At 44.9% G+C, this 13818-nt stretch overlaps 1 protein-coding gene across 1 annotated transcript in view; it reads right to left on the reverse strand.

Moving 5' to 3' along the window:
* Window positions 1-11615, reverse strand: part of KDR (kinase insert domain receptor) — a 46988-nt gene extending 35373 nt beyond the window's left edge. The window contains exons 1-5 of the mRNA XM_083458007.1: window positions 11049-11615; window positions 3746-3836; window positions 3008-3204; window positions 1665-1807; window positions 1063-1231 (exon numbers count right to left, since the gene is read on the reverse strand). Coding sequence (XP_083314133.1) covers window positions 1063-1231; window positions 1665-1807; window positions 3008-3204; window positions 3746-3836; window positions 11049-11121 — 673 coding nt within the window. The 5' untranslated portion in view covers window positions 11122-11615. The remainder of the gene's footprint in view (window positions 1-1062; window positions 1232-1664; window positions 1808-3007; window positions 3205-3745; window positions 3837-11048) is intronic.
* Between the last annotated feature and the right edge of the window lie 2203 nt (window positions 11616-13818).

The raw sequence follows: 13818 nt of genomic DNA on the forward strand, positions 1-13818 counted from the left end.
CTTCTATTCGTGTCGACACATTAAATGGTTTATAGAACTACAAGTGAGGCACTCAAACAGTGCCTAGGCCTTTGCAAGCCCTGACAACCAGCTGGTCCTCAGGCGTACAGCAGGTGGTCATCGCTTGGAAAAAAGCAGCCTCAGCCAAATCGGAAGGCCTGGCAGACCAGAGATTCTCCTCTGCTGGTTTTCGCATTAATTTAAGGAATGTGGTTGGGTTCAGTGACATGCGGTGAAATTTTTCATAGGGGAATAGTTAGGGCTAGAGGCGCCAGGTTGAGAGGGTGATGGGGGGATGTTTCACGTGTGAGCATTGCACCTCCCTCCCTAAGCCGGGCAGAAGCTTCCCAAGTTTTGGGAATGAGGTGCCAGAGGAACATTTTGGGGACTAGCCTAGTCCACTGACTGCACACCACTGGTTGGGTTTTGTCAGATGGCAGTGGTGGTTGCTCGTGAGTAAACAGTCAGGACTCAGACCTGTCTTTTACAGGTTTTATTTTGGTGCAAAACTATTTACAGTGCAGAGCCACAAGTTCATGTCTGCCTCAATCGCCAGCAGAATCCGGGAGCGGTTGTTTCCAGGACCTCCCCCAACATAAGAGCTTCGTCACCCCCAGCTTTTCCTTCCTTCTTTGCATTTTACACCTCTGCGCAGGGTGGGCAATGGAAGAGGCGTGCTTCCCTCCTGGCCGGCTTGGCCAGGAGCGGTGCTGAGGCTCCCAGCAGCATCCTCTGGCCCTTTCCCCTCTTCCCCACTGGGGGTGTGGCTTTCCTCACCACAGGAAGAGGAACTGCTTCGCAAGATTTTCAGAAGTTCCCTGTAACCCAACTGCCCCTCTGCTTCCCTACCCTGTTCCGATGGCAGTACCCTGACATGTTTCTTCGTCTGACTTTCACCCAGACAGTATCGGACAGCCACATTAGTTGAAATCCATACCATTTTAGTTTTAGAAAGATGATGGTTACGTTAAGCAACACAACTTCATGCTGTTCTGCTGAACCCCCTTCCATTAAGCTAAACAAAATGTAAATAACAAATAAGATGGCCACAGAATGGCTTACCTACAACGACCACAATGTACATCACAGATTGGTAACTTTTGCCATCTATCTTTGCTTTGCAGTAGACCATGCTCACGTCGTTGATCAAGTTGGTGGGAATAGTGAAGCCTTTCTGACTGTCCCATGTAATCGATTTGCCATCAGGGACAAATATTTTCTCCGGGTACTTCTGCATGGACACCAGGATATATCAATCGGTTAAACTGTCTCAGAGAATTGAAAGGATGTCCAAGTTGTCCACCACATTCTCATCCCACCCACCAACATAGTCTCTTGCCATCAACCCCTCCTCCAAATGTAAAGAAAGTGTGAAGGTGTCAGCAGCAATTAGTCATGGGGACAGCAGGTGCTTTTCTGGTGGCAGCACTGCATTTGTTGGAACAAGGATGGGACAGGTCAAGGAGGAAGAGATTAGGTCAGGAAAGATCTTGGGTGACAGTGCATGTGAACATGTGGGGCTACTGCCACCTTGCCCTACTCCATCCCCACTCAAATGAGCTCAGCATCAATGGGAGGATGGTAATGGCTCTGGTACCCTTCAAGATGCCATGAGTGAGAACTACTAAAACAATGGACAAAAGGCAGCAATTCCTTTGTCTTACCGCATACAGAGATACGTTCAGATTTGACGTGGAGCCAAGGCACGGTACCACCACAGTTTTGTTTCCAGTTAAATATACCACACCAATCTGATCACTAATGGAAGTCACAAATGGAGACCGGCCATCGGGAAGGTCTGTAACATCTGCAGGGGGTAGGGGTGGGGATCAGATAAATACAGTACAACCAGTTTGCAAATACTTCTTAATTTTAAAAGCAAAATGATATACAACAGTGTAAACGAGTGATTCCATGTTAGGAGGTTGGAGTTCTAAGGGGAGCTAATGGCAGGTGGAACCCCCAACAAATCTGTATCCTGATCATAGCACTCTCTGCCCGGCTGAACACAATGATTAGGACTGAGATTACCTCATTCCCCTGCTAACCGGATGATTGATCTGAGGATAGGAGAAAGAGTGATCTACATCCTGTCTGGCCAGAGACATCCTTGCTCTCTTGCCAGAGGAGCTGAGACAGAATGAAGAGGCGTGATTTTTGTGCCCCACTGGGCCTGCGCCAACTCCTAGGTAGGCTCTTGTGTCTGACCTGTGTCCATGCGTGGTTGATGCAGACACCAGCATGTTTGCATGCTCTGGTGTGTGCATGTGATGTGTGTGGCCTTTGCAGCAGCACACATGCTGTGGGTTTGGTCACATCTACCACCTGGTGGTGCAGCCTTCAGGTCCAGAATGTTTACCCACTGCTGCTAAACCCAACTACAGTATTTTGGTCAGCTACCGCTCTTCCAGATTACCGTGTTAACTGCTGATTACAAGCACCAAGGAAACAATTTATTTTGATACCGAATAATTCCTGCAATTGTAGCTTTTATTGAATTGTTTTTATTGGGTATGGAATCGTTTTTGAATTGTTGCTTTCTACTGAGTGGTTTTATCGTACACCATCTTGGTATTATTTTAATATATAGAAACTTTTAATAAATTTAGCCTTGATAGCTCAGTTGGTTAGAGTGTGGTGCTGAGACCACTACGGTTTGGTCCCTGTATGGGATGGCTGCCTATTTCTGCCTTGCAGGGCATTGGACTAGATGATCTCCTTCCAACTCTACAATTCTATGATCATCAATTATAAACATAAATATAGAAAGCCCCAAGCACCCATTATCTGCCTTGAGAATGGAAGCTGTAGTCCTCTCTATAGGAAATGCCAGGGTCAACAAAGAAGTTTCTTTGCTCACAAGAGAGTGTGGGTATGTGAGGTTCTATGAAGCCCCTTAAAACTTTATACATGTTTACTCAGATGTAAGTCCCATTTCTCCAACAAGACAAGCAAAGGTATAGAACTGCAGCTTTAATCTTCAATTTCCCAAACAGTCAGCACCTACCTTGTACATAAACATACACACTTGACATTGTATGGTTGTCTTGGTAAAGGCACTTGTATGCTCCCGTGTCATTGCCTGTTACTTTTGTAAGAGTGAGCATCTTACAGTAGACATTGTCTATACAGTCTGTCACCATCACTCGGTTTTCAGCACTGGTCTGGTTGTTAGGCCAAAGCCATTCCAAAGCTCTTTCACCACTAAGGTGGAAAAAAATGAGAGGTATGAGTAATGGCAAACTCTGACATGATGCAGGAGTTTATCATGGCAGACCCCATAGCAATGCCCCCAAGGGGAATCCATAGTCACGCACCCTAAAGAAGAGTCCAAAACTGCAGGGAGCTGTGTTGACCTACTCAGTATGGGGGATCAGCAAGAGACATTATCAGTTAAAAGACACATTCCAGCCACGCAAAAGTGCTCAAGGAAGGGGTAGATCAGGGCCAAGGAAGGGTGTGGCTAAGTGAGAATCTCGAGAGCCTGCAAGGAGATGCCTAGAGGGCTAGCATGTAGCCCCCAGGCCTCTGGTTCCCCACCTCTGCCCTAAAGCTTTAAACAGGTGAACCAGGAATGCTTAGATACACTTGGATTTTCCTTGGTTCCTTGTTTACATGCTTCTCGTTTGGTTATCATCTATTATGGAAAGATAGCAAAGAAAGTCACAGTAAAAGGGGGGGGGGAGTGATTCAGAAGAACACACACTTTATAAACACAACCATCAATGTGACGCCCCAGCCTTACCTGCAATTAATTTGCAGCGTATCATTGGCTGTCACAGTAATAACAGATTTTTGGATGCTAAGGGATGGTGGATCCAATGAAACAGATGAGCCTGCAAAATAACAACAATAAAAGTAACAGTTCTATTATTTGTACCCTACCCATCTGACTGGGTTGCCCCAGACCCAGACCAAAGCCTAATAACTGAACATGCCAAATTACACACACTCAACAAAAATGTGATTATATGTGTCATACATAACTCACTCGTATGAAAATTCTGCGCCCATGCCTGATCCATGCAGGTCAATGGGATAAGGGTTGTGCATTTGAAGAGTTAAATTAGGAAGGATTTCACACATCATACAGAAATTCATGAGCTCTGTCATAACAGGAAGAATGGGCAGATGGTCAGAGGCTAGCAACTCAGCTCTGCAATTCATACAGCAAGGGTGGAGTTCCTGTTTTGTTGCACCGCTAACTTCAAGGTCTAACTAAAGGATGTGGGGCATTGAAACAAAGTGAACTTGACTCTACATGATGATCTCATTCTCTCAGGAACAACTTAATTCTTTTCTTGCTGTTTTAAATAAAAAACAACAACAACAACAACCAATTAATTATAAATTCATCATTTGCCAGTGCTTCCAATTAATTAGCCTCATTCGACATTATTCTGAGGAACACATCAATATAAGCGTTAGACCACTGACTTAAAGAAGGGGTCTTTAAACTGGGAGTCTGGTGTGCAAAATGGCTGACTGATCCCACTGCAGCTATTAACAGCAAGGTTTGTGTATGTGAAGATGAACATACAGTGGTACCTCGGGTTAAGTACTTAATTCATTCCGGAGGTCTGTACTTTACCTGAAACTGTTCTTAACCTGAAGCACCACTTTAGCTAATGGGGCCTCCTGTTGCTGCCACGCTGCCAGAGCACGATTTCTGTTCTCATCCTGAAGCAAAGTTCTTAGCCTGAAGCACTATTTCTGGGTTAGCGGAGTCTGTAACCTGAAGCGTATGTAACCTGAAGCGTATGTAACCCAAGGTACCACTGTATATGAATGTGGTTTGGATTGCAACTCCTATCAGCTCCAGCTAGCATGGGCAGGGGGCTGGTAGGGGTTGCAGACCAGAACAGAAGTTGATGGAAGCTGTAGTAACTCCTCTCAAAGTTAACATAATCCTATTGCTCAGATTTTTAGAGGATGCTTCTTTTGCTACCCAAGAGCTGAGAATTACACAGACCTTAAAATTCATCTGTTCCTATAAAATAAGGTTGCCATCTTTCAAAAAGTGAAAATCCATACACAAAAGTTGAGCTTTTTTTTCCTTTTATTTTTTTTTTTGCAAAAACTCTAAAACAAATGACGTTCTTTGAGCTAGACTTCCAACATGTGTTGCCATAGGTCTGGGTTTTCCCACACATTGAAGCAATTTTCACCCAGTCACTGGTTCTGAATGCTGTATTTCGGCTATGTCCGGGAAATATGGCAACCTTACTATAAAACCTATTTCAAGGAAGATGTTCTAAGCGTTTAGGTAAGATGTTCCAAGCATTCGTTGCACTAATTGTGTGGGTGGTTTTCAAGTGGTTTTCAAATGATGCCCCCTCAATGGAATGGCAGGCAAGCTTTTTTTAAAAAGGCAACTATTGATCCTTCTCCCACAATATTCAATAAAGTGGAAAATAACTGGGCACATTCTAGGGCACACAGTCAGCTCTCATGGCAATGGCAAAGTCCAGCAACCCAGATTAGTGCCCCACAGGAATGAAAGTGCATCCATAGTTCAATGAGGGCCATGGCTTAGTGGTCAAGGACCTCATTTGCTCCAGTTCAATCCTCAACATCTCCTGGTAGGTCCAGGAAAGACTCCTGCCTGAGTCTCTGGTGAGCACTGCCAGTCATTGTAGACAATGTTGAGTTAGGCGAGCCAATTTTCTGACTCAGGGATGAGACAGCTTCCTATACTGGAAGTCACATTCATACATATGGAAGTTGAGAATACGGCTTTCCAGAACAGAAGCCCTGGTTTCTATATACACTTGAGATTCCAAAATGATTCTTTTAGTAATTCATATCTGATATGTCACTTGAAACAGGAACTCTGTTCCATGAGCAATACCAAAGAAACACTCAAACACAAGGAGAGGAAGGGGAAAATGCAATGTAAATATGCTGCTATGAAAGACTGTGATTCAAAGACAAAACGGAATTCTAATAAGGTCCATTGGCAAACCATTATTCTATAACTATTAGGCTACGGCAGTAATATTTCATTCATGAGTTGCTTTTTATCTGAATGTATGTCACTCAGACAGATTTTACATTCTGTTTTGGCAGCCACTGGCTCAAAGGGGAAAATGAATGCTAGAAAACATCTATAGGATTGTTAGCATGTCTACACAGAAAAAAGTGGCACGAAGTTCAAAAAGACTTACTCCCAGGTAAGTGTACAACTAGAATTGCAACCTCACATTGTCCTTTCATCCTAAATTTATTATTAATATGAAATTACTTCTCTCATATTAGCTTATTTTTTGCTAGCATTAAAGTAAATATATTAATAAACAGTAATTCTAAATCATCTGCTCTGTGGTGAAATCTGCTTGGATTTCTCTTCTCCAAGCCATTTTATTGCGACTGCTGGCACTACATCTATCATCTTAACTATTTAATTGTTGTTTCACTGATCCCTAAAACTGAGCAGCCATCTAGCAAGAACTGTACAGCTGCAGCCCTAGGCCCACTTACTGTGATTTACTTCTGAGTAAACAGGCATAGGACTCTGCATTGCAATCTGCCACTGATTTCCACAAAACATTTGCTAAGATTGTGCTCAAAATGTATCCCTCATCTCAGATATCCTTGGAGCAAACCTGCCAAATTCATATATTTATGTGGATCACAAAAGCACAGAGAAGATAAAAATGATGCCAAGCATAGATTTATCTTCCCATTTGGGTATCACCAATGAAAGCCAAACAAGCAATAATGGGTGTGGGAGGAGGAGGGGGTATTTTAAAAAGAAAAGGTAAATTATATGAAACCTAACATTGTTCATTGGACCATAAAGAAGGCTGATCGCTGAAGAATTGATGCTTTTGAATTATGGTGCTGGGGGAGACTCTTGAGAGTCCCATGGACTGCAAGAAGATCAAACCTCTCCATTCTTAAGGAAATCAGTCCTGAGTGCTCACTGGAAGGGCAGATCATGACCTTAATAAAATATTATTTTAAAAAAATGGAAGGGCAGATCATGAAGCTGAGCCTCCAATACTTTGGCCACCTCATAAGAAGAGGAGACTTCCTGGAAAAGAACCTGATGTTGGGAAAGATGGAGGGCACAAGGAGAAGGGGATGACAGAGGACAAGATGGTTGGGCAGTGTTCTTGAAGCTACCAGCATGAGTTTGATCAAACTGCAGGAGGCAGTGGAAGACAGGAGTGCCTGGCGTGCTCTGGTCCATGGGGTCACAAAGAGTCGGACACAACTAAACGACTAAACAACAACAAAACATTGTTCAAAATAGTCAAGAAGTCTAGCTCTTCCTTTCTGATCTTGCTCGAAATACCAGTCACTGGTGAATAGCCATGAGGAGAGACACAGTGGTTTTGCTTGTGGCCTTCTGAAAGGCATCTGATCGGTTCCTGTGCGAAACAGAAGCCTGGACTAGATAGACCTTTGGTATGATCCTGCAGGTCTTTTCTTAACTCCTTAAAGCAGGCTTAATGGGAAAATCGGGGGTGATGTTCCCAGAGCCTTGATCCTTTGCTCACCAATATGAGAAAGCACCTATTTCATGCACAGCACATACCATACTTTATGCAGCACATAGAACAGCACTGCAACAATAACACTCTAGTTATCCAGCTTTCAATAAGAAAGCACCATAAGCAAGCCAAAAGAGTCCTTTAGCAAAGGCAGATCAAGGGGAGCGTGATTGGTCGGTTCGCACCAAGTGTTGAACTCTTGGGGCTTTGCAGGAGACACCACAACTATGACACCCTAAGGAAGGTGAGAGGCAGGGGTGCTAGATTTTGGTGTTGCACAAAGTGTCACTGTAATTTGAGGAGCCAAGGCCTGCCACTGCCTTTAGCCCTTCAGACCATTAGCAGCACGAGTGGTTTGCTCCTTAACTGCAATGTTCACCACCTCATCATTAGCACCAACAACATAAAACTAGATGCCACTTGGTAGACCTCAATCTACCTATGGCCACAGAAGCTGTGTCCTGGGGACCTCCTTCAAATAATCACAGTCCTTCTGTTTTGCTGCTGCTTTCCTTTGTCGTTGTACAAACCACAATGATTAGTTCAAATCTCCCAAGAATCTCCTTCCGCCAACCCAACTTGCTGGGTTAGCATTTGGTCAGTGGTATTGTAGAATTGGAAGGGACCAAAAGCAGTGCCCGATTTACATATAAGCTAAACAAGCTATAGGCTAGGGCCCCACTCTCTTGGGGGCCCCCAACAAATTTAAAGGGGGGGGAACTGGATGTACATTTCCAAAAAAAAGATAAAAAACAAATAAAATAAAACCTACATACAGCAAGAGTGTTTTGTATTGTGTAGGCTCCTATGATGTAAGTAATGGGCCCCGCCTGCTATATAAAGGGCCCCATTACTTTCAGTAGCTTAGGGGCTCATCAAACCTAAATCCAGCCCTGACCACAAGGGTCTTCTATAGTCAACCCCCCTTGCAAGGCAGGAATCTTTCACTCATGGGGCTCAAACCCACGATCTTCAAATTACAAGTCTCATGCTCTGCCGACGGAGCTATCCCAGGTAGTGTACTGCTGTTTGGCTGGATTTTTCCCTTGTTGCATTCTCTTTTGTTTTTTAACTCACACCATTGTCACCTTTGCATGTGCATGGCGCTAATGGTTTAGAACATGCAAATGCGTGCCCTTTGTCATGGACTTTGCTGCTATAGGATGTAGCGCTCAGTGGAGACTGGCCCATTAGGGCAAATGGGGTGTTGTGCCACAAACCTCAGTCTGCCCTGAGCCTGCCCCACCTGCCTGCCTTCTTACCAGCCCAGAGACTGGCACAACCTGTCAGCATCCTCATCCTTAAGTCTCTTCTTAAATTTTATTTTGCGTTTTCGCATTTTACAATGTGTCAACAATAGAAATTATTCCCTTACCTTTTCTGTGACTTCCCTCCCTCTCTGCAGTTTCTTATTTTATATCCTATTTTTTACTGCATCACCAATTCAAACCTGTTCACAAATGTATCCTTTGTACTTCCTTTAAGTTGTTTTTTACTGCTTGGGTTTATGTCAATCCTGCTAATGCTTTTAATTGTTTACCATTTGTCTTCATATATTCAACACATTTTCTGTTTTTTAAAAAAAGTTTCTCAACTTGATCACTTATTCCTCCGGCAAGTTTCGCCATCTCTGCGTATTCCATCAGTTTCCGTTGCTGTCATCCTTAGTCTCAGTGATGCCCTTTGTGGAACTAAAGATGGGAGACGGATGGTGGTGAATCTAGAATTTATTGTCCCAGCCTGTCGTTGGTTCTGGCTCCATTTATCATTGCATCGTTCACTCTACTACAGATGAGCTCCCTGCCTTTTGCACGCTCCCCACCCCCGGTCCCAGTGGTATCACTACTGGTATCACTGGTTGCAGTGTCAATGGGTTAATAATCCCAAAGGGTTAGGTAAAGCAAGACTGGCAAGGATTTTAGGGGGTATTTCACAAAATGAATGTCACCTCTGAGCCAGGGAAAAGATGTATAAAAAGCAGCACATCATACACACTGATGAGAATAATAACAACAACGATAAAGCTCACCAACTTTGGCCCCCTCCTCCCCGAAAAAGCTCACCAACTTAGCCAAAAAACGGTCAACAACTTTTCTGTCTGGATTTTCACTTTTTGAACTATGGCAACCCTGTGATAATAACATCAATAGTAATATTACTAAGGATGATGTGAAGACTGCATGCATGTCATCCCTGTCCCTGTAATTGACAAAGTGGTTCCCTGTGGTCCATTATTTTTTTTAAACATACCAACACGAACATGTGCAGACATGCACATTATTTGCAAATGATGGCGTAGTGCCATGGTCAATATTGCAGCATCAGTGTGAGTGGTACTTTAGAGAGGCCAAAGAGGGCGGGCTCCTGTCCCAGAAAAGTTAAAATCTATTTAAAATATTAAAATAGATTTATTTATCTGTTGAATTTATATACTGGCCGTCTCAGGGCGGTTCACAGAATCTAAGCACCGATTACAATTTTTTTAACCCTTACACAAAAAAGGATTGGGAGGGGGACACTTGTGTGAAATGGACCTGAAAGTGGGTTTCTTGGAGAACCCATGGTGATCCTTCTGGAGGGGCAGGAGGAGATTTGGAGCCAGGGCTCTAAATCCTCTCTTCCTTACTCTCCAACCTCGGACTCTCTCCCTGCTGCTAAAAAAGTCCCAACAAGAAGTTTGAGCCCTTCAGCCAGCCACATCCTTGCTCAGCTGAAATACGGAGGGGAGGGGGGAGAGAACGAGACAGAGAAAGCCCCCAAGGCTGGGCCACTCCAGCTCATCCAGATAACCAAAGTAGCTTCAGGTCAGCTGTATCAGCCCGGTGCATATGGCACAAGGCTTAGCCTTGCCTGCTCGAAATCACTCGTCCTGAATTCAATGGGGTTTATTCCCAGGTACTTGGCCATCGTTGGCTAGAGCGCGGTGCTGACAACGCCAAGGTTGCAGGTTCGATCCCCGCGTCAGGGACAGCGGCATATTCCTGCATTGCAGGGGGTTGGACTAGATGATCCTCGGGACCCCTTCCAATTCTACGATTCTATGACCAGAGAAGCCAACATGTTGCGGAAGGGTCGCGTGTTGCCAAGATCACCTGCGCATGTTGGATGCGGCTCGCTCCGTGCGCCAGGCGCTGCGCAAGACAACGCGGAATATCGGCGCTCGGTAGAGCAATCCCGGCCACGTCTACTCGGAAGTAAGTGCAGCTGAATTCGGTGGGGCTTCGTTCCAGTGAAAGGGGCTACGCTTGCAGCTGGTTCTTTCCACCTTTCTTTGTGCAAAAAGACCCCCACCCCACCCCCGCGCGCCAAATTCATCTATTCTTCGACAGGCTATTTCTTCCCCCAACCCAGGGAATTCCTCGGCACCTGGGGAGGCGGCGGGTGGGGTGTGTGTGAGTGTGATCTGTGCCAATCTAGCTTGGCTGAGCTGATTCCCTGAATCCTGGGGAAGGGGAGCTCCTAGGAGATCGGCAAAGTTATCCACCAACCAACCCAACAATAAACAACAACAACAACAACAACACACACACACTCGTGCGCTTCTCTTACCCGCCTCAACCAGCCCGGACTCCGCGGCAGCCCACAGCGCCAGGATCAGTCCCAGTCCCGCCGCCAGCTCCATGCCTCCTCGGAGCAACAAGAACCACAACAAAACGCGGGTGGCAGAGCAGGTCAAGTCCAGGGGAAGCTACCCAACCCCGGGTGATCTCTATTATAGCCCAGACATCAGCTGCGGGGCCAAAGCCTCAGCCGCTTTGCCTTCGATCCGACCGCTTCAGCCAGCCAGAAGATCCGCGGAGCAGGCGCGACAAGCGCACTTCCTTAGGCGGGGCAGAGAAACAATATTTCTGCGGATTCTCTTCGAGGCGCTCCGATGCCCCAGCAGCTTGGCAAGAGTCTTCCCCGCCAGGCGGGGTTTTGCAAATCCGTGCTGACCAATCCCCGGGCCCAGCGCTCCTTTGGAGGAGGGGCTTGACACGCTAGCCCCGCCTCTGACCCTGATGTTTCTCCCCAATGCCGCCCCTCTTCTTCTGGGGTGCATTTCTTGGAGCTTCAGCCACAAAACCCAGAGGCAAAAATAAAATAAAATAAAAATCCTTTTTGGGAGGTGTACTTCTGAGATTCATTTCCACGCTTTTCTAGCTCCCACTGGGACTACATGTGTGTCAGAGTTCTGCTTTCTAACTAAATCGAAAGTTATTGGCTTGCAGTTCAACCACATGTTTCTGCAAACATCTTCCCCGTTGTGATGGATAGAGAGGTGGGAAACTGACCTATTTTTAAAGTTTTCAAGCAACTGTATGGCCAAAGTCCGGTTGATGGGTTGTACCCTGGCAGTTTTGATACCTTCCTGAGTAAGATTGAAACTAGTTTCAGTAAAAGCGTATTTCTATATATGAATTACTACAAGTGGAACCTGCAACAAATTTGTGTGTCCAGATATTCACTTTTGAAATATGGTAACCCTACAAAGCGCACATTTTTTTAAAAAAAAAGTACTTAAAGAAAATGGACTCTTTGCAGTTAAGAAAGTGATGGGGAATCATTCTGAAATGTATGGAATGAATTCAGGGAAGATGTATAAACACCCCACAAGCAAATCAAAACAAATATTCCATATAGACCGGACATAGTCTAACCAGCGCATTTTATGCAAGAGAATTAGGATGAATGCTAAATAAACATTCCTGTTTTGTCTGCTTTTTATTGCATATATGTATGGGTTCTTGTAACCTGCTTTGATATTTTAAATGAAATTGTGGCATACAAATATTTTAATGAATACAGTGGTACCTTGGGTTAAGTACTTAATTCGTTCCAGAGGTCCGTACTTAACCTGAAACTGTTCTTAACCTGAAGCACCACTTTAGCTAATGGGACCTCCTGTTGCTGCCACGCCACCGGAACACCATTTCTGTTCTCATCCTGAAGCAAAGTTCTTAACCTGAAGCACTATTTCTGGGTTAGCGGAGTCTGTAACCTGATACGTATGTAACCTGAAGCGTATGTAACCCGAGGTACCACTGTAAATAAAAATAATAAATAATGTTTTGTGGACTAGAGCCCAGCTCATCAAATGCATGACGTGTTGTACTCTGGTTGAGCATGAGGAGACCATCTCAATCCTGCTCTCAGAATCAGGAGTGACTTCCTGTGCGTTAAGATTTGTTACTCAAGACTCATTTCCAAGATCTCTAGCTTGACTTAAGTCTGTTTTTTAAAAAAGAATTGAAAAACCTGCACATCTCCCATTAACACTGGAAACTCAATCTCTGCTACTCTGGTGGCCCAAATCTCATTAGACGCAACTTGCAAAAGCTCTGCTCTGAAGGCTCTGCAGGGAATGAGGGGAGAGAGGACCCCCCCCCCCAGCCATTCCCAGTCCACTTCTTCCGCTCCTGCTGTTCCTCTGCATCAGTCACGATTTCTCTTCCTCAGACCTGCCACAAACACCTCGTGCAGACAGGCAGGAGGGTCTGGTTGAAGGAGTCTGGACAGGACAGGAGGCAGCAGGAGCCCAGGACAACAAGCTGCCTTTTGTTTCCTTGATTGTTGAAAACAACAAATTCAGAAGTGAGATCCAGGCGGAGAAGATCCTAGCTTGCCGTCTGCGTTATCATTTCTGGCATCTGTGGGCAACATGAACAGCTTCCTGTTTAGCCCTCTGAACTCAGAAAAGAAGGTAGAGCCATTCCCTTTCCTCTGTACTGTGCTTATAACTGTCCTACTTAATAAAGTTACAGAACTGTTGAGGCATGAGGAACGTGAAAGCCACTGAAGCTGGCATCTTACATTTCCTTGGGAGTAAACCCCTTGGAACTCAACAGGGCTTGAGTTTTGCTTGGGCTTTGAGATTTGCTTTTGGCCATACTAGTCATCCGCTCACCCCAGAAAATAGGATTCCCCCCCCCCTTTGCCTTGAAGACTTTGGCTTACTTGCTTCAGCTTCCAGATAACCACATACAGTGGTACCTTGGGTTAAGTACTTAATTCGTTCCGGAAGTCTGTTCTTAACCTGAAACTGTTCTTAACCTGAAGCACCACTTTATCTAATGGGGCTTCCCGCTACCGCCACACGATTTCTGTTCTCATCCTGAAGCAAAGTTCTTAACCCGAGGTACTATTTCTGGGTTAGCAGAGTCTGTAACCTGAAGCGTATGTAACCTGAGGTACCACTGTATAGGGAGAAGTGGTTTTGCAAAAGAACATGAAACATGTTTGATTCATACACTATCCAGTTGCTGACATATCTTCCACCTGGATTTACATCTGTGCTGCTCGTAGGTTAAAGTATAGATATGCATAATTTTTACTGCTG

This window comes from Podarcis tiliguerta (assembly GCF_965153285.1).
Source record: "Podarcis tiliguerta genome assembly, chromosome: 9".
Lineage (NCBI taxonomy): Eukaryota > Metazoa > Chordata > Lepidosauria > Squamata > Lacertidae > Podarcis > Podarcis tiliguerta.